The sequence below is a fragment of the Acipenser ruthenus genome, chromosome 51 (assembly GCF_902713425.1).
Source record: "Acipenser ruthenus chromosome 51, fAciRut3.2 maternal haplotype, whole genome shotgun sequence".
NCBI classification, from domain to species: Eukaryota; Metazoa; Chordata; class Actinopteri; order Acipenseriformes; family Acipenseridae; genus Acipenser; species Acipenser ruthenus.
This window is the reverse complement of record NC_081239.1, coordinates 4,569,710-4,594,941: the sequence shown is the minus strand read 5'-3', so window position 1 is coordinate 4,594,941 and position 25,232 is coordinate 4,569,710. Positions and strand designations below refer to the sequence as shown.

Sequence of the window (25,232 nt, the reverse complement as noted above, 5' to 3'; positions counted from 1 at the left end):
TGGCATCGGAGATCTTGTTTTTTTTGAGCTGGCATGGCACAGAGATGTTAGTTTCTAAGCAAATAAATGACTTCATACAGCACAGATATACAGCTAGCTTATGTAATTTCCTTGCCCAAATTTGGTCTCATTTCCCTAGCATGATCCATGGTGTGAGAGACAAAGCATATTAAAAGTGAACATTAAACATTAAAAGCGTTTCTTCTTCACTTTACCAATGTCAGCAGAAACCCAGATAACAAGAAGTTCCATTTAAGAACAATGATATGAGTTTTGCTCAATTCTCACAGGCAGCAAAGCGCTATACTCATGCATCACAAGGCTGAACGACAAGACTGGTGATTGCAAACTACTGATGTGCACCAGCCATGTACAGCTTGATGTGAAGAGTTCATTAACCCTGCGTTGATTCAGAGCTTACACAGGAAAATCACACAATGTTTACAGTTTCAATGATTTCTCACTTCCTTCAACATTTAAATGGGAAGCATAAGTAACGGATTGTATAATGAAAAGGAACAAAGGCTGATGAAATAATAAGAGCTCATGCCATTTAACTGGAACAGTGTGTACCCTGCCCCACACGCGGTGTGTGCTTATCAGAAAAAAACTGCGTGTTCCAATTGTATAGTGTGTTATTATGAGTTCCGTGACACTTACCTGAAGTTACAGCATGTCACTTTTAACAAAAGTAAGGGATTTTAAACCAGTTTGAATTGGTTTGATTATGGTTTGTACACAGGCTCAAAACAGCTTATTAAGCAGAAACAAAGTTTTGATCGTCCCTCCGAGGTCACAGCTGCACTCTGAGTTATGAAAAGCCAGTCACTCCCACATGGGTGTATTTGGGGTCACATGCCAAGCTAAACAACTACAAGGTCAGGGAAGCAAGAGTTTTAAAATCCTTGCACAGTACTTGAATTTGGTGTTATGTTTACATCCTATGGTAACATAATATATATATATTTTATTTTTTAATTGTTTATTTACAGATTACCAGATACTCATTTTCAATTCATCAATAAAAACACCCTGAACTGCAGCGTTGACACTAACGCTTTGTTTTAATTAGGGAAGATGTCCAGGAAACACTGTCTAGTGTCTTTAGACCTCCATCCAATTTACATTTTCCCGCTAAGGTTTTAGAGAAGGTGGGAGCTGGCCAATGCAATATATTTCTGGGTGATAACCAAATACTTGAAAAGTTTAAATCGGGCTTTAGATCTGGTCACAGTACAGAGACTGCCCTAGTCAAAGTGCTGAATGATTTACTAATGAGCGCAGACTCCAGTCACATATCCATTCTGGTTCTGTTAGATCTAAGTGCAGCATTTGATACTATTGATCATGCTAGTTTAACTGATCACCTTGAAAGTTGGATAGGGCTTTCAGGAACTGTTTTAGACTGGCTTAGGTATCTTACGGACAGGCAGAATTTTGTTTCAATAGCAGACTCTGTATCACAATTATCCACTATCTCCTGTGGTGACCCCAGGGCTCCATTCTTGGCCCCTTACTATTCTCCTTATACATGCTACCATTGGGCATGATTATCTGTAAACACCATGTACATCTTCACTGTGATGCTGATGACACACAACTTTACATCTCTGTGAAACCTGGGGATATATCGGTTGTCTCCACCCTAATTGCATGTCTGTCGGAGGTGGAAAGCTGGATGTCCCAACATTTTCTGCAGTTAAATTCAGGTAAGACTGAAGTTGGAGCAGAAATTGGAGTTGGTAAATTCTATAAAAACTAATTTAGGTAAATATAATTCAAATATAAATTCCAAAGCCAGAAACCTGGGATTTGTAATTGATTCTGATTTATGATTTGAGGGTCATATTCACAATACCACTAAAGTGTCCTTTTATTATTTATGTAACATTGCCAAGATTAGGTCTTTTTTATCATTGCCTGATGCTGAGAAGCTAATTCATGCATTTGTTTCATCTAGACTGGATCACTGCAATGCTCTGTTATCTGGGCTACCAAATCATGCCTTATTCTGTTTGCAACTTGTTCAAAATGCAGCTGCCAGAACAAAGAAGAGAGAGCCCATAACTCCAGTGTGGGCTGCACTTCACTGGCTTCCAGTACGTTTTAGAATTGATTTGAAGGTCTTGCTGCTGACTTGCAAGGCGCTCCATGGTCTGGCTCCTGACTCTCTAAAGAGCTCCTGTGCCCACATGCACCTGTCCGAGCTCTAAGGTCAGCCGACTCCAGTCTGTTGCTTCTTCCAAAGATTAAGACCAAGAGAAAGGGTGAAAGAGCTTTCAGCTATAATAACACACCAAGACTGTGGAATAGATTGCCATCCGACATCACAGAAGCAGAGTCACTGCATGTTTATAAATCAAGGTTAAAAACTCATTTTTTTAGATTAGCTTTTGAATCCTGGTTTTATGTATCAATCTGTTATTATTTTAAACTTGTTCACTGTATTTCTGTTTTTAAACAGAGTTGTTGCTTACTTTTCATTAATATTACCAATTTTGCTGTAAAAATGGTGTTTAATTCTGTGTTTTGTTGTTTTTTTATTGTATTGTAAAGCACTTTGAGACACTGTGTGAAAGGTGCTATATAAATAAAGAAACTTTAAACGTTACATCACTGCTTTCTAGCTATTAGTGGGAAGATGAAGCAGGGATGTGAGTAACTAGACAGGGTTTCTTGGCCATCTTCAATAATAAAAACTTGTAATAATAGCTAGAAAGCAGTGATTTGTGTAGCTACACAATGTTTGCTACATTACTCAAATATATCAATACCCATCATGCCAGTAAGAACTGGCAGAAAAGTTGTTTGTGTCTTTTGCCATTTTCCCACTGCAGACTGTATTAATAACAGTATTTCTCCTGAAAATGTGCATTCAAGTGCATATTTCACAATTACAGATGTGTTTAAAGAGGTGTCTATCAAAGCACAGTAAATAAAGCATAGACATTATTGTAGTGGCCTCTAGTGTCAGTGAGAGTAATTGCAGGCACTCACCCCAGTCATCCTGATCTTCTTTTCAGTAGGACCCTTGTTGATGCCGCCATGCCGCGTTCATTTCACAAACAAAGGGCCGGCCACACCCGTGCATCACAAACAACTAAACTTGAATCTAAACTAAATGGAACTCAGATTGTGCTGCGCTTTGTGTTATAATAGGATCCAGTCTTACACAATGACATTTTTTTTCTTTGGTATCATCGTGCATTAATTTCTGATACATATTATTCTTTTAAAATGAACTCTTAAAGGGAAGCTCTGCACCGGCTGTGGAATGCAACTCTGTCACATGACACGTTTGCATTCCGCAGCAAAGCAGCTGTGTGAGCATGGACACCTGTCCCTGCAGAGCAGAGCAGCAAGTGGGAAATGAGAATAAATAGTTCTGTACTGCGATATTAAAAAGTTTAATTTCACTCTTAATTATATAAATTTGTAGAGGGGGGGGAAACTGGTTTCCATCTTCTTTACCTGGAATGGTTAAAAGTACTGAATTCTAGCTCTAAACTTGCTGACGTTTTGCAATACCCAGGAGCTGTGCACGAGCTGTTACCAGAGGGGAAGATTAACCAGCACCTTGGAAAACAGGAATTCTCTACAGCATCACACACAAATCATGACAAACAAACAATTCATCATTTATTGTACATTAGATCATTAAAAAAAATAAAAAGCATGATAAACTTGAAAATAAATAGTGTAAGTTCAAAATGTTAAATCCTGAAACTCATTTCCACACTGAGTTATCGATTTCTCCTGACTCGTCCATCAGATGAGGTGTGGAATAGTTTCCTTTCTGCATATTCCCACTCCCAGGCACTGACTGCATTGACAGCCTGAGTTAAACTGACAGCAGAGAAGCCTCTTGTGACGTGTCCGCATCATCACCCACTATCTGACACAGAGTGCAAGAGAGTTTTAAATGCATGTTCTTAAGAGTGATCTACAAAACAGTTATTACACAGGGATTCGTAATGCAAGGTTAATATTATTTTCCCCTCATGAGTGAAAAGTCCCATTGAACATGGTTTTTAAAGTTTCTCTCCTGTGAATTCGCTGGTGTTTTTGAAGGACTTGTTTACAACTGAAAATCTTCCCACAGTCAGAGCAGCGATACGGTTTCTCTCCTGTGTGAGTCCACTGGTGGTATTGAAGGCTTTGTTTCACAGTGAAACTCTTCCCACAGTCAGAGCAGCGATACGGTTTCTCTCCTGTGTGAGTCCATTGGTGGTTTTGAAGGCCTTGTTTCACACGGAAACTCTTCCCACAGTCAGAGCAGCAATACGGTTTCTCTCCTGTGTGAGTTCGCTGGTGTGCTTTCAGGTTTCCTGAGCAACTAAAACTCTTCCCACAGTCAGAGCAGCGATACGGTTTCTCTCCTGTGTGAGTTCGCTGGTGGTTTTGAAGGCCTTGTTTCACACTGAAACTCTTCCCACAGTCTGAGCAGCGATACGGTTTCTCTCCTGTGTGAGTTCGCTGGTGGTTTTGAAGGCCTTGTTTCACACTAAAACTCTTCCCACAGTCAGAGCAGCGATACGGTTTCTCTCTTGTATGAATTCGCTGGTGTGAAACAAGGTATCCTGACTGACTGAAACTCTTCCCAAAGTCATAGCAGTGATACGGTTTCTTTCCTGTGTAAGTCCGCTGGGTTTTGTTTAAATGCACGAACAGCGTGATACCTTTCCCACAGTCAGGATATTCTCCACCGCCTGCCCTCACTTTAGCTGCTGGACTGGAACCTGGAAAATATGAACAGGAAAGACAGTAAGAGGGAGTGCTTGTAGGCTTAAATATGAACAGGAAAGACAGAAACAGGGACTGCTTGTAGGCTTAAGGTTGGTTCATACTTCAGACTGACAATTTCTGGTTGGAGTTGAGGGTCTCCGACCCCCTGCGACAGGTTGAATAATGCCATCCACACTCCTGCCACAGGTGTATGAACCAAACCTTAGGGCATGTGCAGGGCTGATTAACACATGATCCCTGACATTCGAACTGAGGCATGCATCTCAAAATCAAAATTGTTCTGACGGGTGTTATGCAGATTTCTGTACCCCATAGAATTCTGCATCCCCCCTGTGCAGATGCAGTTTCTCAGACTGCTGGATGCGGACGCGCACACGCGATATTTCTGTACCCGAGCCCAGGTGTTTTCTCAAGCACTCCTGCAGCTTCAACACATATTGTGAACAAGACAAAACTAGTGATGTGGCAAAATAAAAACCGCACATTTAACTCCACTGATTTTCTAGATATGCAGGACATTCAGCCTCCTGTGTTGCTCATCCATGAAACCCTTGATTTAAAGTAACCTTAGAAAAGATTTTCTTCTTTTAAAACGCGTTTTCATTTTTTTCACATGTACTGTCCAGAATCATCAAGTGTTCATATCCAGCGATCTTTGAAAGAAAATGCAACTGTGTCGGGATGGAATCATCAAGGGTACACAATTCTACAGGGTATAGAAAGCTACCATAGGAAACACCTGAATATACTTGTATGTCAAAACATTGACGATTCTCTGCTCTGGAGAAAAGGGCATTTTCTTTAATGAAGCGCGTCAAACCCAAGGAGTCAAGCATTTTTAATTGTGCTCAATTGTTTAAACTTTGTCAAAAATGGCCAAATATTAACAACAAGAGCGTATCTGCAAATACAGCTACTCAGAGTTTTCTTTCGTTGCCTTCACCAGATGCATCGGAAGGCTTGGCATTTAAATCAGCCAAGCCTTCATTTTCATTACAAGCAGGACGTGCAGACGAGATCGCGACATGTTAATAAGAGACTCCTCTTTATTAAAGCTAGAATGAACAGTACAGTATTTTATGCTGGACACACTCTATTACAGTCGTTCTGCATGTCTGTATTTACATTAAGAGGAGTCGCTTCTGCATTTAAATGAAAACCCCATTTAGTTGTTTCACATGAACGTGTTTCTCAGTGTGATTGAGATACACGAATGGATGAACAGGATCAACTGCATTCTTTAAAGAGAGTAGAATAGCAGAGGTACAACACAGACAACCAGAAGCCCTATTTATAACATATATGCAGTAATTTAGAGAAAGCTATTTATGTTAAAAATGAGTAATAGCACTATCTCAATGTTTGTATTTTAACATTTAAACTATATATTTTCAAAAGTTTAAACTTGATACATGTAATGGAATCTAGCACCCATAATGACATCACACATGTACAATAATATCCCTCTATTTTGACACTGAACATTTCTAATGTTATATACAGTACTTTAGCTCTTCTCCACCTTGGTATAATTGGGTATAGGAGTGCCCGTGTGAAAGGGGCTTATATCTGTATCTTAAGATCACCAGTAGTGAGTCCTATCCTGAACTGGTGTGAGTGGTACAGGAAAAACAAATAGCTAGTAATGTAACCCACATGCTCCCTCCCTCCCTCTCAACCACACTGTGGATATCATGCAATCTAGAATGGCAATGTCACAGCTACTGGGAGTCACTCACCTGCTAGACTGCATTCTGAATGTGAGCACCTGTCTCCCTGTCCACCTCCTTGCATGCTGTTGAGAGAGCCTTCCTCTCCAGCGCCTTGCTCTCTCACACAGACTCTCTCCAGCACCACGCTACACTCCCGCAGGCGTACAGGCTCCAGCTCAGGGATGTTTGGTTTGAAGTCCTCGGATTCTTCCTTCCCTGGTTCCATGTGGGCAAACTCTACTTCAGGGGGCTCCTGTTTAATACGGACAGTTTCCAGCACCTCTTCTTGTTTAACAGGAAGGGGTTCTTCTGTCTGGGGGATCTCAAATTCATTGTGCTCAGCTTTAATCTCAGAGACCTCTGGCTGGCTGCTGTCACACTGCATCTCACAGAGCTCCTGTTTAATGAGGAGGGAAGCCAGCCCAAAGAACTCCACTGTAAAGGGGAGAGGTTCAAGTTCAGGGAACTCCTCTTTAATCTGGACAGATTCCATCTCCACACTGTCCATGACAGCACACAGGATTCTGTTTAGAAGTTGCTGAAAAAAAGAAAACATTTATTTATTTATTTAAGGTACTACTAAGGCCATTGAAGGGACCGACAGAATCTGTCCTTAACAGCAGGGCTGGCTTTACTATATACTACACTATATAGCAATCTAGGTAAAGTACCTTGCTCAAGGGTACAGCAGCAGTGTCCCCCCCACCTGGGATTGAACCCACGACCCTCCGGTCTAGAGTCCAGAGCACTAACCATTACTCCACACTGCTGCCCAGTGTAGTGTGAGGTCACGCGAAATCTGGTCTCCCCTGGCAACAGGCTTGCGGTTTTGAACCGGTTGCTAAGAAAAGGACACATTGAAGTTACTTGCGTATTCAAATGGAGCGTGCATTGTTGGATTTCATTTAATTACTCTGATAATAGCTATGTTTCCATCAACAAGAACACATTTCTAGCGAACTTGCAAAATGTGGCATGCATATATATATATATATATATATATATATATATATATATATATATATATATATATATATATATATATATATATACACACACTACCGGTCAAAAGTTTTAGAACACCCCCATTTTTCCAGTTTTTATTGAAATTTAAGCAGTTCAAGTCCAGTGAATAACCTGAAATGGTACAAAGGTAAGCCGTAAACTGCCAGAGGTTAAAAAAAAAAAGTTTAGGTTACGAAAAACTGAAAAATAATGTACATTTCAGAGTTATACAAAAAGGCCTTTTTCAGGGAACAAGCAATGGGTTAACAACTTACAGCTGTTCTGCAGCAATGGAAGTAAATTAAGCCTTGAAAGTTGATGCTAACAATTCCTACAGGTGTCCCAACTTTTGTTGATTACTTACAAACCCTCTGTCTGTATAAAAGCAGTGTTGGAACAGACTGTGTTACTACACCCTCTTAAGCATTATTTGGACAGTATTGTACTGCAGGAAGTAGTATATTGCTCTCATAATGGCGAGAAAAAGGCAATTAACAAAGGAAGACAGACAGACCATTATAACCCTTAAAAGTGTAGGTCTTTCCTTTAGAGAAATTGCAAAGAAAGCCAAGGTGTCAGTGAGTACAGTTTTCTACACCATCAAAAGGCACTTGGAAACTGGAGGAAACTCTGACAGGAAGAGGTCTGGCAGACCCAAACCCACAACAGAATCAGAAGACAAGTTTCTGAGAGTCAACAGCTTGCGTGATAGGCGGCTCACAGGACAACAGCTTCAAGCACAGCTTAACACTGGTCGAAGTAAGCAAGTCTCAGTTTCAACTGTGAAGAGAAGACTTCGAGCTGCAGGTTTGACAGGTCGAGTGGCAGTAAGAAAGCCATTGCTAAGATGGCAAAATAAGAAAAAGAGGCTTGCCTGGGCCATGAAGCACCGCCAGTGGACTACTGAAGACTGGAAGAAGGTCTTATGGACCGATGAATCAAAATTTGAAATCTTCGGTTCATCACGCAGGGTTTTTGTACGCCGTTGAGTAGGCGAAAGGATGGTTCCTCGGTGTGTGACACCAACTGTCAAACATGGAGGAGGAAGCGTGATGGTCTGGGGCTCTTTTGCTGGATCCAGAGTCGGCGACTTGCACAGAGTGAGTGGCACCCTGAACCAAAACTGCTACCACAGCATTTTACAGCGCCATGCAATACCCTCTGGTATATGCCTAGTTGGTCAGGGGTTCATCCTACAGCAAGATAATGACCCAAAACATACCTCCAGGCTATGTCAGAACTACCTTAAAAGAAAAGAACAAGACAGTAGGCTTCAAATCATGGAATGGCCAGCAGAGTCTCCAGACTTAAACCCCATCGAGCTGGTTTGGGATGAACTGGACAGAAGGGTGAAAGCAAAGCAACCTACAAGTGCAACACATTTGTGGAAACATCTGCAACAGTGTTGGGAAGAACTTTCCAAACAATATTTGATTTCCATTGTAGAAAGAATGCCACAAGTGTGTTCGGCTGTTATATCTGCAAAAGGTGGCTACTTTGATGAGTCAAAAATTTAGATTAAATTTTGTTAAACAAAATGATTCCATGATTTCTTTTTTATCTCCAATTGTTTATTTGTTCTATGCTTTAATTTCAGAGTACATTGAGACATTAAACTGCGTAAATTTGAATAAAAACTGGAAAAATTGAGGTGTTCTAAAACTTTTGACCGGTAGTGTATATATATGCGAATCTTATCGTACAAAAACAGGTTTCCATTAAAATGGATTCTAGCAAACAAACAGCTCTACGTAACGACACCATGAGCTGAAAAAAATGGTTATCACTCAAATTTTCTTGATCCGAACAACAAAAACTAAAACGTGCAATGCATCTCCATCTATTTCTTGTATAACGTATTGCTGGACTGAAAATGGACCAAGAAGGAATAATATATACAGTATATCTCCTCCAAATTAAAAAGAATTACCATTGTGCAACTTTTCAGATTTTTTGAAGCTGTACTGTTTCCCTCATATGCAATTTTAAGTAATAATAATAATAATAATAATAATAATAATAATAATAATAATAATAATAAATCAGACAGAATGACAGTTAGCCTCCGGAGATAGCTGCAACGAAACCTAAAAGATGATATTTCAATCCTGCTTGGGAAAATGAATATTTTATTTTTGAACAATCAAGGGTGGAATTAATCTGCAGTGGCCAGAGCATTGCCAAGAAATGGTGTACAAAATATTAAAACACGTCTGCAGCAAAAAATATGTTTGTAAGAAAAGCGATAGAAAACAAGAGGCACTGGAACCATGTTTAAAGCAGGGCTGCTGAGAGCTCCTCTAGTTCCAGTGTCCTTGCAGTAATGCAGTGGCACTGGAACCATGTTTAAAGCAGGGCTGCTGAGAGCTCCTCTAGTTCCAGTGTCCTTGCAGTAATGCAGTGGCACTGGAACCATGTTTAAAGCAGGGCTGCTGAGAGCTCCTCTAGTTCCAGTGTCCTTGCAGTAATGCAGTGGCACTGGAACCATGTTTAAAGCAGGGCTGCTGAGAGCTCCTCTAGTTCCAGTGTCCTTGCAGTAATGCAGTGGCACTGGAACCATGTTTAAAGCAGGGGTGCTGAAAGCTCCTCTAGTTCCAGTGCCCTTGCAGTAATGCAGTGGCACTGGAACCATGTTTAAAGCAGGGGTGCTGAAAGCTCCTCTAGTTCCAGTGTCCTTGCAGTAATGCAGTGGCACTGGAACCATGTTTAAAGCGGGGCTGCTGAAAGCTCCTCTAGTTCCAGTGTCCTTGCAGTAATGCAGTGGCACTGGAACCATGTTTAAAGCGGGGCTGCTGAAAGCTCCTCTAGTTCCAGTGTCCTTGCAGTAATGCAGTGGCACTGGAACCATGTTTAAAGCGGGGGTTCTGAAAGCTCCTCTAGTTCCAGTGTCCTTGCAGTAATGCAGTGGCACTGGAACCATGTTTAAAGCGGGGGTTCTGAAAGCTCCTCTAGTTCCAGTGTCCTTGCAGTAATGCAGTGGCACTGGAACCATGTTTAAAGCGGGGGTTCTGAAAGCTCCTCTAGTTCCAGTGTCCTTGCAGTAATGCAGTGGCACTGGAACCATGTTTAAAGCGGGGGTTCTGAAAGCTCCTCTAGTTCCAGTGTCCTTGCAGTAATGCAGTGGCACTGGAACCATGTTTAAAGCAGGGGTGCTGAGAGGTCCTCTAGTTCCAGTGTCCTTGCTGTAATGCGATCACAGCATTATGAGGTATGTTTATTTGATATTGGGATATAATGAAATATATGTAATACTAACGGACAAAATATACGATCTTGTCCTAGTGAGGTCAGTATTTTGTAAGGTGTCTGTTGTGCAACATGACTGTGCCGACCCCTGCATATAAGTGCCATTTAAGATAAATTACTGCAATTATACCTGTGCCCAGCAATGTACAGAATTAACCAATGTTGCATCATAGTCGAATATAATGTTACGTTAACATATTGAATTACATACTGCAGTTTAACACAATTAAGCAGGTTGGTGATTCCCAGTCCTTACATAAAATATGCCTTTACCATTAACAGAATGCATTGCGCTACATTTATTATTTACTGAGCTAATATGAAGCATCATCATTTATAACATATTTAAAAGTACAACAATTGCAAACAGCATCCATCTACCTGTAATTTTAGGCAACTTAAACTGAACAGAAGTCTCCATAGCTTAGCCATGTAGCTGTCACTCGCTGAAGCTACATGGCTAAGTTTGTTTAATCCCCGTACAAAGTTATACTAATCTTATACATGGTTTTAATTGCGAGTATATTTAAATGAAAGATGTTAAACGTTTATATACGAACATTGAAACTGTACATAATTCATATTGTATTTTATAACAAACTATTGAAAATGTGTTTTTTCTTAAACATGTACCAGTATGTACGTTTTCTTAAAAGGATAAAGGAATCTTGTTCAAATCACGTCAGTGTGCTCGCTCACCGGTGATGCACAGTAGAGGTCACAGATTCCAAGTACCTGGCACATCATAAATGATATCTTTCTAATTCCTGTGACTGAAGGTAGAAGAATACTCTGTGGTTGCAAAATACCGACAGCATGTAGCCTGCTGGGGTCACGTGACTGCAACCTCTCACTTGGATTGTTTACATCACGTGGATATGTTCGTAGTCCCCCAGCATTTGAATAATGCTGAAGACAAAGTTGAATGTACAGATCAGGACTAAACAGTGCATTTTTCTAAATACAACAGTGGAAATCGCTTAAGTAACTAATGTATGTCAAAGAAAATATTATAGGAAGGTTGGTGTTTCTGATGCGTTTCACTTAAAAACCTGACATCAGGGAATCCAGGCTTGTTAATTTCTGCCACCCGGACACAGATGCTAATTCCTGGACTGTCCGGGTCAAACCTGGACCGGTGGCAGCCCCAACTCAGGGAGACGGTGTTGAATTCTCAAATGCTCTGCAACCCCCGTAAACAACAACACACATTCTCCCCATTCACTGACACCGTGACCCGTCCCGTTCCCCTTCCAATACAAACTGAACAACAAGTCCTGCACACATTCTCCCCATTCACTAACACCGTGACCCGCCCCGTTCCCCTTCCAATACAAACTGAACAACAAGTCCTGCAACACATTCTCCCCATTCACTAACACCGTGACCCGTCCCGTTCCCCTTCCAATACAAACTGAACAACAAGTCCTGCACACATTCTCCCCATTCACTAACACCGTGACCCGTCCCGTTCCCCTTCCAATACAAACTGAACAACAAGCCCCGCACACATTCTCCCCATTCACTAACACCGTGACCCGTCCCGTTCCCCTTCCAATACAAACTGAACAACAAGCCCCGCACACATTCTCCCCATTCACTAACACCGTGACCCGTCCCGTTCCCCTTCCAATACAAACTGAACAACAAGCCCCGCACACATTCTCCCCATTCACTAACACCGTGACCCGTCCCGTTCCCCTTCCAATACAAACTGAACAACAAGCCCCGCACACATTCTCCCCATTCACTAACACCGTGACCCGTCCCGTTCCCCTTCCAATACAAACTGAACAACAAGCCCCGCACACATTCTCCCCATTCACTAACACCGTGACCCGTCCCGTTCCCCTTCCAATACAAACTGAACAACAAGCCCCGCACACATTCTCCCCATTCACTAACACCGTGACCCGTCCCGTTCCCCTTCCAATACAAACTGAACAACAAGCCCCGCACACATTCTCCCCATTCACTAACACCGTGACCCGTCCCGTTCCCCTTCCAATACAAACTGAACAACAAGCCCCGCACACATTCTCCCCATTCACTAACACCGTGACCCGTCCCGTTCCCCTTCCAATACAAACTGAACAACAAGCCCCGCACACATTCTCCCCATTCACTAACACCGTGACCCGTCCCGTTCCCCTTCCAATACAAACTGAACAACAAGCCCCGCACACATTCTCCCCATTCACTAACACCGTGACCCGTCCCGTTCCCCTTCCAATACAAACTGAACAACAAGTCCCGCACACATTCTCCCCATTCACTAACACCGTGACCCGTCCCGTTCCCCTTCCAATACAAACTGAACAACAAGTCCTGCACACATTCTCCCCATTCACTAACACCGTGACCCGCCCCGTTCCCCTTCCAATACAAACTGAACAACAAGTCCTGCAACAAAGCAATTGTCCAGGTCGTTACAATATATTTATAAGAAACTATATAAAAAGCATGACAACCTTTATGTACAAAAATCTTCACTAATATACAATTGAACAAGAACTGTTGAATATTTAATTTCATACAGTACTAAAATGTCATTGTTTATATGATAGTAATGTAAACACAAATTACACACACGTCTATGTATTCATTTATTTCAATATTTATATTAATATTTATTTATGTTTCACTTTTACCAAGTATATAGGCTATCCTTCAGCATAGCTAATTCTTAGAAACGATGTTTCTTTTTTGTCCAACGGGGACCACAAATAGCGTTACTCTCAACCAGCACAGACAGAGGAAACCGTACTTCCTTGTGCCAATAGGGACCACAATGAGTGTTACACTCACAGGAAACCAACCATTTTCAGAGCTCCAGCTCAAAATCTCAGAATGAGGATGATGAAGATGAAGGATGATTCGAAATATAACAGTCTGGAGAATTTTCAGCTGGCTGACTAATCTTTCAAAATACTGTTTGTCTCAACTAATCATCGTGTAGCGCTGACAGTTAACACAACACGCTTGTAAGCTGAAGGCTGTAGGTTCAAAAAGATTTTTTAGAGGCAAACGTTCCATTTTAGAACAGAAATAAATCAATTTGTTTGCCTATGCAGCGGTGTGGAGTAGTGGTTAAGGCTCTGGACTTTTGACCGGAGTGGGTTCAATCCCAGGTGGGGGACACTGCTGCTGTACCCTTGAGCAAGGTACTTTACCTAGATTGCTCCAGTAAAAACCCAACTGTATAAATGGGTAATTGTATGTAAAAATAACGTGATATCTTGTAACAATTGTAAGTCACCCTGAATAAGGGCGTCAGCTAAGAAATAATAATAATAATAATAATAATAATAATAATAATAATAATAGGGCGGCAAAAATCGTTGCGCGGCCCTGCCCATCCACTCAACTGAACCGCAGTTAAACTACAGTAGTTCCCGTATTTGAAAGAGATGAGCACCAATTCATTACAAATTCACACAACCAGGTATTATTGTAAAGCAATAGTATATGCAAGACACTATACGTATAGCTGTTTATATTAAATAGATATTTTCATAACCAGTTTCATACACACATGATTAAAACACCGTCATTATTAACTCTGTGTAACACTCCCCCCTCTCCTATACTAAATGGTTCGGTTGAGAATCAACTCGCTTCACTGCCCTATTGTAGCCGCTTAAGAAATAAAACACTAATTAAACAGAAGAGTGGTGCAGGACATGCAAAGGATCAGCAGCATATTTCAGGAAAGCAAACGCAACCTACAGAGCAGAGCATCTCCGTGTGTTTCCATCAAACTGAATCAACCCACAGCAAAGCACAGGAAGAGGGGCTGTGCATAAGAATGAACACCGCGCGCTCACTGTATTGCAGAAGAGCTCCCTTTCAAAGTGGCGCCAGTGCTGGAGTTACACAAACTGAACGGAGTGAACGCCACGTATGCAAACGACAATGCGCTGACTGCTCTGACACACTCAGTTACAATTAGACAGTATAAGGAGAGTATGAAGCTGATTTAGAAGATGAAAAAAGAGGGACACACTTACTTCAGGTATTGTCAGTGGGATGTGCAGCACGGCTCTGACCGTCTCGGTTCTTCTCTCCAGGGTAAAGAGGCAGTTCAAACTGACAGCGACGGGTAATCTGTGTGACTAGACTAGTCCTCACTGCAGATTTAAACCCCTCTCTCAGTTCCAGGTACAAGACCACGCCCCCAACACGTCAGCCCCTCCCCGGGTGTCAGCTGCGCGGTGTTAGCCTCTCTTTGTTCTCTTCCAGAGGGAGTCGTTAGCGGTTTTCTCTAGTGGTGGGGAAAGTGAAGCTTCTTGAACCACTGAACCCTCTGAACCATTTGCTTCATAAAAGATTCACTGAGCCGAATCACTTGAAGCGCTTCGTGCTCCATAGTGACATCTCTTGGTAGAGCCGCGTCATTTAACATACTGGAACTTGAACACACGAGTTACACACAGGCTGCTATTGCCTGGAACTTGGCATTTAGAAATTATGATCTGTAGCCTAATGTACATGACCTCAGATGTACTCGGCTAGGAAATTAGTGTTGAAACAAGTAAGATATTTGATATTTCATTTGTTAGCTAGTTTCCCGGTGGCGCAACAAGTTAGTAAATCGTGTAATTAGAAATGCTTGTGAAGCTCAGGATCAAATCCCTACTCCTGTGAGGAAGTGTGCGTGTACAGAACTAGTTTTAGATTATAATAATAATTACATTTTCCAAAATGCAAAACTAAAAGAATCATATTTTATGATATTTTTTAAATAAACTAATTGAAAAAAAAGATAAATAAATAATACATGCTTCCTTCCAGGAGTAATCTAGGCTATATTTCAACAAAGCATTGTATTGATTCTGGTTCAGTCAGATCACGTGATGTGTTGCTTCATGCGGAACACTGTTTGCTTCAGATGGTTCGAGGCGGGTTACGTCATTTGTTTGCTTCACATGAAGCAGTGGTCATTTGAATCACCTGAAGTAGTGAAACACTGAATCATGTGACTGATCCGAAGTCTCAATGAGCTCCTGTGAGCGATGTGAAGCCTCATGAGCAATGAACCTCGTGAATGATTAGAAGCTCCGCACTAACGTAGTTGAATCAGTTGAAGCCCCTCTCCAAAACGCATAGGCATTCTAGTATTAGGCATAGCATTAATGGGTCATTAGTTCAGTGTCTCATCGGTGTCTATCGGATGGCTAGATTATTACAGATTATTTTTAAGCATACAGCATACTTGAAGTGTAACCCCAAGTCAATTAAAACCTATTGAACATTTAAAAAAAGAAAAGTGTTTTTAAAGAGCATAATATATAGAAACACAACATCATAATAATGTTGATTTTATTACAGTGTTTTAAATGATACCAGCAGAATAAAACTAGTGAAGGAAACACAGATACACTTCATTGAACGTATATTTAAACATTATTTCAAACACATTAAGGAGAAACCAGTTCAAACACAAATGTGGCTTTTTGTTAAAGATTCTGAATTTAATATTTGAATCAGTTCATAAAAGTGACCAGTAGATGGCAGAATTTTTACTTTTATTTTTTTCAATGCAGTCCAGCAATCCAGTTTATTCTTGGACATTAATAACACGCTATTAGATTTCTGTGGTGTAATTTATGTTTCCTTTTCTAATATGGTCCTTGTTAGTGTAAGTGACATTTCCTTGTTCATTTGTATCAGTCTGAACCTCTTCTATACATTTCAGCTTCAGCCCTTGGGTTCCAATACAACGAAACACTAAAGTTAACAAACCAGGATTATTATTGTTACATGTTACTGTTTGTACCACTTGACCCTCATTTGATTAAAAATAAAATACATATTTTAGTAATCAATCTCCAGAAGTGTGCTTCTAAATGTGTTTCCAAAAGCTGTCCACATGAAGCACCTCGTCCACATGAAGCACCTCAAAGCTGCTCCACATGAAGCACCTCTGCAGTGGTGTCATTTTCTGTGACCTTAATGTTTTAAAGTAATGCTGGATTTTGTTTGTTGTTTTTCCCATTTCCGCATGCATGACATCCCTGTACAGTGCAAACCTGTCTGAGGATCCATTGCTCCTGATCCAATCTAAATAAATCTGCATGCTGTTTGGATTAATAGACTTCTCTTCTCCTAGACAGGCAGCACAAATAGTGGAGCCCAGCAGTAAAGCAATAAAGAACAAAACACTTCACAACAGTTCAGTGTAAAATCAATGCAGAGTTTATTAGTGGCTTCTGAATAGTGAAATGTGTAAAGATGTTCTCTTTTAATAGCATCATCTTCACTTCACACTGTCTTATAGGATGCAATTGATACACAATATATAAAGATTTAAACATTCTATTTTAATGGCAGTGATGATGTATATGTACAGCTCGGACAAAAGTTTAGCATCACCTAGAATTTTCTGTATAATAAAAAAACAAAACAAACAACAAAACTAAAAATAAAACTATATGAACATAATTCCAGACTTTTATTTAACATTGTGTAATCAAAGAAACAACAAAATGATTTCACAAAAACAGGTCTACCTGAAGCCATAATAGTAGTACAGTAGCATGTCACATTGTTTTCAATTGTTGTCAGTTTTTCATGCAGTATATGGAAAACTACAAAGCAGTATTTAATTCAATATGTTAATGTAACATTCAGCAGGTTTCATTCAACATTATGAAGCAAAATTTGTTCATTCTATAGGGTGATGCCAATTTTCTGGTCATAGCTGTAGTTATTTCTAATAGCCCTAGCTGTGCTTTTTTGAGTGATCAATTATTATTTTTATTTACTTCTCCCCAGTTTGAAATGTCCAATTATGTTTTTTCCCCTGACCGCAGCGAGTCCCCACAGTTCTGAGAGAGTGTGAGCGTCCTTGAATCTCACAAGCCTGAAGCCAGAATCACTTTTACACTGAACAATCCAGAGCAGAGGCCGGGGTCGGTGTCTGGCCAGAAGGGTTCACTTTGACCACTCTGAATGTGTCCGTGTCTGGACAGTAGGGTTTGCTTTGACCACTCTGAATGTGTCTGTGTCTGGACAGTAGGGTTTGCTTTGACCACTCTGAATGTGTCCGTGTCTGGACAGTAGGGTTTGCTTTGACCACTCTGAATGTGTCCGTGTCTGGACAGTAGGGTTTGCTTTGACCACTCTGAATGTGCTTGGTGTCTGGCCAGTAGGGTTCACTCTCATCCACTCTGAATATGCTCGGTGTCTGGCCAGTAGGGTTCACTTTGACCACTCTGAATGTGTCCGTGTCTGGACAGTAGGGTTTGCTTTGACCACTCTGAATGTGTCCGTGTCTGGCCAGTAGGGTTCACTTTGACCACTCAGAATGTGTCCGTGTCTGGACAGTAGGGTTTACTTTGACCACTCTGAATGTGCTTGGTGTCTGGCCAGTAGGGTTCGCTCTCATCCACTCTGAATATGCTCGGTGTCTGGCCAGTAGGGTTCACTTTGACCACTCTGAATGTGCTCTGTGTCTGGCCAGTAGGGTTCACTTTGACCACTCTGAATGTGCTCTGTGTCTGGCCAGTAGGGTTCGCTCTCATCCACTCTGAATGTGCTCTGTGTCTGGCCAGTAGGGGTCGCTGTTGTGCAATGAGAATAAGTTCCCATCCCCACCCTGGAAGCATCAGAGCCAATGCGATTGGAGTTAATTAATACTCCTTTTTGAATATACAGAATGACACCTCCATTAGATGCTTAATATTGAAATATAAAACTAGGGTTTTAGTCCTTCAAAAATGTCACATTTCTTATCAAATTATATTTATAATTCCATTATTCAATTCTATAAATGAATAAAAAAAATATGAACAAAATAGTAAAGAAATATGAGGCTGTATATTTATATATGCTTTCCAGATTCAATATCAGGATACATTATATATATATATATATATATATATATATATATATATATATATATATATATATAGTCACCTCCAAAATTATTGGCACCCTTGATAAAAAATAAGCAAAAAAGGCTGTATAAAATAAACAACACAGGTAATGAGCTGTATTTTATGCTCAAATATATGGGAAAACCATATTCTTTTATTGTAATACAATTGCTCGGAGAAAAAGTTTTTTTATTAAGTAATAAAAGTAAAGTAATAAAATGTTTTCTCAAAAATATAGGTGTCAGAATTATTGGCACCCCTAAAGATTCTTATAAATAAAATCAAACAAAAAATTAAATCTGCATTAACATTCTACTTCTTTAAGTTCATCTCAGTCTTAAGGAACTGTATTGTGGCCTTCCATGGCTTCCTGTTTCACTGGGGTATAAAAATGAGGTAACACGCATATGAAATCCATTTGTCATCCATTGCCATAGGGAAAGGCAAAGAACTCACAAATGAAAAGAGACAAATGGTTGTTGACCTTCATAAATCAGGCAATGGGTACAAAACAATAGCTAAAAAACTAAATATACCACTTACCACTATTAGGGCAATAATTAAGAAGTTCAAAACCACTGGAACACTGGTAAACTTGCCTGGTAGAGGACACAAGTGTATCTTGCCCCCATGCACAGTGAGGCAGATGGTTCGGGAGGCAAAGGGAAGTCCAAGGGCCACAGTTGGAGAATTACAGAACTTAGTTGCATCTTGGGGTCACCAAGACCGTCTCCAAATCTACAATTAGACGCCACCTCCATGCCAATAGTCTACTTGGAAGGGTTGCCAGAAAAAAGCCTTTTTTGGGAGCAACCAACAAACGTTAGCACCTGGAGTTTGCTAAATGGCATTGACACTTCGATTGGAACCAGGTGCTATGGTCAGATGAGACGAAAATAGAGCTCTTTGGCCATGCACACCAGCAGTGAGTTTGGCGTCGAAAGAAGGATGTATGTGCAGAAAAGAACCTCATACCTACTGTAAAATATGGTGGTGGATCTTTGATGTTATGGGGCTGTTTTGCTTCCACTGGTCCTGGGGCCCTTGTTAAGGTCAACGGCATCATGAACTCTACCTAGTACCAGGACATTTTAGCCAAAAACCTGGCTGCCTCTGCCAGGAGGCTCAAACTTGGCCGCAAGTGGATCTTCCAGCAAGACAATGACCCCAAGCACACATCAAAATACACGAATGGTTAATTGACCACAAAATCAACATTTTACAATGGCCATCTCAGTCTCCGGACTTGAACCCCATTGAAAACCTGTGGTTTCAATTGAAGAGGGCAGTCCATAAGCGCAGACCGAAGGATATCAAGGATCTGGAAAGATTCTGTATGGAGGAATGGTCTAAGATCCCTCCCAATGTGTTCTCCAATCTCATTAAACATTATGGAAAAAGACTCAGCGCCATTATCCTTGCAAGGGGAGGGTGCACAAAGTACTGAAAACAAGGGTGCCAATAATTGTGACACTTCATTTTTTTTGGAAATAAATTTATTATTTGAGAAACGTGTAATTTTGGTTGATTCCATTGGATCATTAATAAAGTCAAATATATTCCACATGTTGGAAAATTACAATATAGCTCAGTACTGGTATTATTTATTTTATAGTCTTTTTTGCTGATCTTTGTCAAGAGTGCCAATAATTTTGGAGGTGTGTGTGTGTGTGTTTAAGGATCCCAAATCAATAATAAATGCTTAGTTTAGTACTTATAAAAGGCAAAAAGAAACTCAACACATAGAAATTATTAAGTTTATTAAGGCTCACAAAAGTAAGAACAATCTAAAAGTTTGAAATCATGGTACCAGAATTAGAAGTACAGACACAAGCAGGAGTAACACATTTCAACACACATTTTCATAAGCACACAGGCTTCCCTATGGTTACGTGCACGCAGGACTCACACACAGTGCATACAGTGACTGTGTAAAGCAGCGTCTGTTGTGTGGGTTGGGATGAAGACGGCATTTCTGTTTCACGTTCAGTTCATTTAGTTCAAATTTTAGTTATATTGATCACAGCATAAAAAAAAAATCTGCTTCATTCTCCTAACTAAAATGACCACTGCAAGCATGTTAAACAACAAGTAAAGCAGAATCATTGAAGAATTATTTTCAGTTTAAACTTAATTAAAACACAATAAACATACATATATATATATATATATATATATATATATATATATATTTAATGGGAAAACCTCTTTAAAACAACTCTCTTTAAATTTGCATCCACAACATTAGTTATTAAAATGATAATAAAACCAATTTATCAGTATTTTTTTTTTCTTTTCTAAATTTAGTCGTCACCAATTATTTTATTATTTTCTCCCAATTTTGCATATGCAATTTTTTTTAGGCTCAGCTCACCGCTACCACCCCTGCGCTGACTCGGGAGCCGCCCCCTGGGAGCTCCCGTCTACAGTCATTGTTAAACAAGTTAATATTATACCCTCATAAAGGTTTGTTTTTCAATTCACTTTTAGATAAGAAAATTAGGAATTATATTCACTTAAATGTTCAAGGTTTCATGATAACAATTAATTTAATGGGAGAGTTATGACAGCTTGTGTCCAGCAAGTGTCACACTTCTTAAGAAAGTTAGTTGTACATTGGCTTTCAGACAGATATTCTTAATTAAAAGATAAGAATCAGCTCTGTTTGTTTATACCAGACGGGCAGGTCAGCACAGCAGGGAATCTAAACTATTCTCCAATGTAGATCTTTACAACCCTCTGTTACTAATATCTAGTCCTTTGAAGTAGATCTAGAGAATGTTAAGGGGGAAGGAAGGAAGGGGGAAGACAAACTTAATTAACATCATAGCATCTGAAGTTTCATTGTTTAAGATTTGAAATGTCATTTTACAAAGTACATTAAATTACAACTATGAATTTCTCACACACCCTTTATATACAGAGACACTGGAAAACGTACAGGAACTCAAACTCAATGTCAATGCAATCCTTTCTAAATAACTAAGCCTGCCTTAGGATATACTGTATTGTCACTCTTATGATAGCATACCAATACACAATACAAGCAAACAAGCCAGATTTTGCCCAAAAGGAATAAACAGCTAATGGTGATTCCACAAAAGCACTAGACCTGTTACTGTCAAACAGTCTGAGGAAACTTCATTCTGCAGATTGTTTAGATCAATTATTCATAAACTGTATAAACTATGAATGTAGTAATAATGGTAATGTTGCAGAATGTATGTTTTGCAGATTTGTAACAGATGTAAAATGAGTGAACATTGTTTGCTTGCAAATCTTTCATGTTTTACAGTATATTTATACAGCTATCACACATATATGTGTCCAGAGAAAAAGCTTGGCATATATTTCCAATGTGTCCCTTCTAAGTAGAATGACCCTGTAACTCTGTCCTAAATCCTCACAGCATGATGAGTGAGATTCATTTCCAATTCAGGGGCAGAAGTGGAGCTGAATCCCAGGACTCTCCAGTTCATTCTGAAAGAATGGGTCTGTCTCCATCAGTTTGACATGCTCCCCTTCTCAGTGTCTCTGGATTCAGACTGGCTCTCACTCCTGGGGACCCACTTCATTTACTGCAGGGTGAGAGAGAGACAAGGAATCAGTCAGCTCTCCACACACTCAAACAAGCAGGGTGGAGAGGTGAGGGACTGGGAGGGGGGGAAGGATGGCTGGCTCCAGTGTGAATTCTCTGGTGTTTCTTTAAGTTTCCTAACTGACGGAAACTGCTCCCACAGTCAGTACAGTGATACGGCTTCTCTCCAGTGTGAATTCGCTGGTGTCTTTTTAGACTGCCTAACCGACTGAAGTACTGCCCACATTCAGTACAGTGATACGGCTTCTCTCCAGTGTGAATTTGCTGGTGTTTTTTTAGGTCTCCTAACCGACTGAAGCTTTTCCCACATTGAGTACAGGGATATGGCTTCTCTCCTGTATGAATTCGTGTGTGTGTTTTTAGGTTTCCTGACCGAGTGAAGCTCTTTCCACATTCAGTACAGCAATGCAGCTTCTCTCCTGTATGAATTCGTTGGTGTATTTTTAGGTGTCCCGATACTCTGAAACTCTCCCCACATTCAGCACATTGATATGGCTTCTGTCCTGTATGAATTTGTGTGTGTGTTTTTAGGCTTCCTGACTGACTGAAGCTCTTTCCACATTCAGTACAGCAATACGGCTTCTGTTTTGTATGAATTCGTTGGTGTATTTTTAGGTGTCCCGATACTCTGAAACTCTCCCCACATTCAGTACATTGATATGGCTTCTCTCCAGTGTGAATTCGCAGGTGTGTTTTTAGGTTTCCTAACCGACTAAAACTCTCCCCACATTCAGTACATTGATATGGCTTCTCTCCAGTGTGAATTCGCTGGTGTCTTTTTAGGTTTCCTAACTGACTGATGCTCTTCCCACATTCAGAACATTGATGTGGTATCTCTGACCGGGATATGTGTTCTGAATCCTTAAAGTCAATTGATTCCTCTTTAATGTGGACAGGCTCCAGTTCAGTGTCTTCTTTAATGTGGACAGGCTCCAGTTCAGTGTCTTCTTCTTTAATGTGGACAGGCTCCAGTTCAGTCTCTTTTTCTTTAATGTGGACAGGCTCCAGTTCAGTTTCTTCTTTAATGTGGACAGGCTCCAGTTCAGTCTCCTCTTCTTTCATGTGGACAGGCTCCAGTTCAGTCTCTTCTTCTTTAATGTGGACAGGCTCCAGTTCAGTCTCTTCTTCTTTCATGTGGACAGGCTCCAGTTCAGTCTCTTCTTTAATGTGGACAGGCTCCAGTTCAGTCTCTTCTTTAATGTGGACAGGCTCCAGTTCAGTCTCTTCTTTAATGTGGACAGGCTCCAGTTCAGTCTCTTCTTTCATGTGGACAGGCTCCAGTTCAGTCTCTTCTTTAATGTGGACAGGCTCCAGTTCAGGCATCTCCTGTTTAATACAGACAGGTACCAATTCCAGAACTTCCTCCTGTTTAATGTAAACAGACTCCATCTTTGTTGCCTGGCTCTCACTAGGATAAGGCAGTCCTGAAAACAGAAAATGAAATGAAGTTTTATCATCTGTTCTCCATTGGTGTGTTTACACTTACAACTCTGACCTGAACTGGCTTAGATTGGATCAGATTCAAAGATCCTTATCATTCAAGCCCCTGTTTAAAATGTAAATGCCTGTATATCAGGAGGGGTGTCGCGTTATCCCGCAGACTATTACAAAACTTAGAGAATCAGGGTTCAAGTCACTTCCTATGGCAGTGTTGTGTGCAGAGCAGTAGTAATTCAGTCACAAGCAGTAATTCAGTTCAGTATCTTTACTTTTAAAAATCAGAATCTTTACATTTTAAAAACAGACGTTAAAAATCAAAGCAGGCAATTAAATAAATGGGTTTGTTCATTATCTCCAGACGGCTAAACCGTCACATTCCTCCCCTTCTTCCCCAGTTGAAGCATATTCTAACAAAGTGCTTATGTTTTAACTGCTTGACTCTCCTGTGCCCATATACAGCCGAGATAAGACGTCCGCATTGGCATTGGCCTTACCAGCTCTATACTGTATTTCAAGCAAAAGGGTTGTAAGAAGAGACTCCAGCGAGTCAGCCGGGCGTTCTTGTCCTTCATTTGATCCAGCCATCTCAAAGGGTTATGGTCGGTCTGAACTACAAACTTTCAACCCAATAAATAGTACCGTAGGCACTCAACCGCCCACTTAAGTGCCAGACACTCTTTCTCAATACTGAAATAATTTCTTTCCCTGGATAACAACTTCCGACTCATATATACGATTGGGTGTTCCTGCCCCCCCCCCTCCCCCGTAAAAGGGAGAGAGAAATCTGGACTAGCCAAAATTGGCTCAGAGCATAACACAAGTTTCAGCTGATTAAATGCTTCAGTACAGTATTCCATCCAATTAACCTTCTTAGGCTCTTTCTTTTTAAACAGCTCTGTAAGAGGCGCTGCTATCTTAGTAAAATTTGGCACAAACTTACGGTAATAACCAGTCAGACCTAAAAATGCCCTTAACTGTGTTTTTGTTTCTGGTCTAGGGTAATCGCACACTGTCTGTATTTTACTCTTTTCAGGCTGTATAGTGCCCCTTCCAAGTACATGTCCAAGGTAATGCACCTCTACCATACCAAATGCACACTTCCCAGGATTTACAGTCAACCCAGCATTTCTTTTTTAAATTTTTTTTTTCTCTTTATGAATTTAGTCGTTGCCAATTATTTTTATTATTATTTTCTCCCAATTTGGAATAACCAATTATTTTATTATGCTCAGCTCACCACTACCACCCCTGCGCTGACTCGGGAGGGCGAAGACGAACACACGCTGTCCTCCGAAACGTGTGCCGTCAGCCGCCCGCTTTTTTTCACACTGCGGACTCACCATGCAGCCACCCAAGAGCTACAGCGTCAGAGGACAACGCAGCTCTCGGGCAGATTACAGGCAAGCCTACAGATGCCCCGCCAGACTACAGGGGTCGCTGGTGCGCGGTGAGCTGAGGGCACCCTGGCCGACCTAAACCTCCCTCCCCCCGGGCGATGCTCGGCCAACTGAGCGCCGCCCCCTGGGAGCTCCCGTCCTCGGTTGGCAAAGGAATAGCCTGGACTCGAGCTCGCGACATCCAGACTATAGGGCGCATCCTGCACTC

At 40.8% G+C, this 25,232-nt stretch overlaps 1 protein-coding gene across 1 annotated transcript in view; it reads right to left on the bottom strand.

The window, feature by feature from the left end:
• Positions 1 to 3,400: 3,400 nt before the first annotated feature.
• Positions 3,401 to 25,232, bottom strand: part of LOC131722717 (zinc finger protein 23-like) — a 37,503-nt gene continuing 15,671 nt past the window's right edge. The window contains exons 3-6 of the mRNA XM_059015719.1: positions 22,206 to 23,611; positions 14,720 to 14,824; positions 6,486 to 6,996; positions 3,401 to 4,739 (exon numbers count right to left, since the gene is read on the bottom strand). Of these exons, the coding sequence (XP_058871702.1) occupies positions 4,000 to 4,739; positions 6,486 to 6,996; positions 14,720 to 14,824; positions 22,206 to 23,576 (2,727 nt within the window). The 5' untranslated portion in view covers positions 23,577 to 23,611 and the 3' untranslated portion in view covers positions 3,401 to 3,999. The remainder of the gene's footprint in view (positions 4,740 to 6,485; positions 6,997 to 14,719; positions 14,825 to 22,205; positions 23,612 to 25,232) is intronic.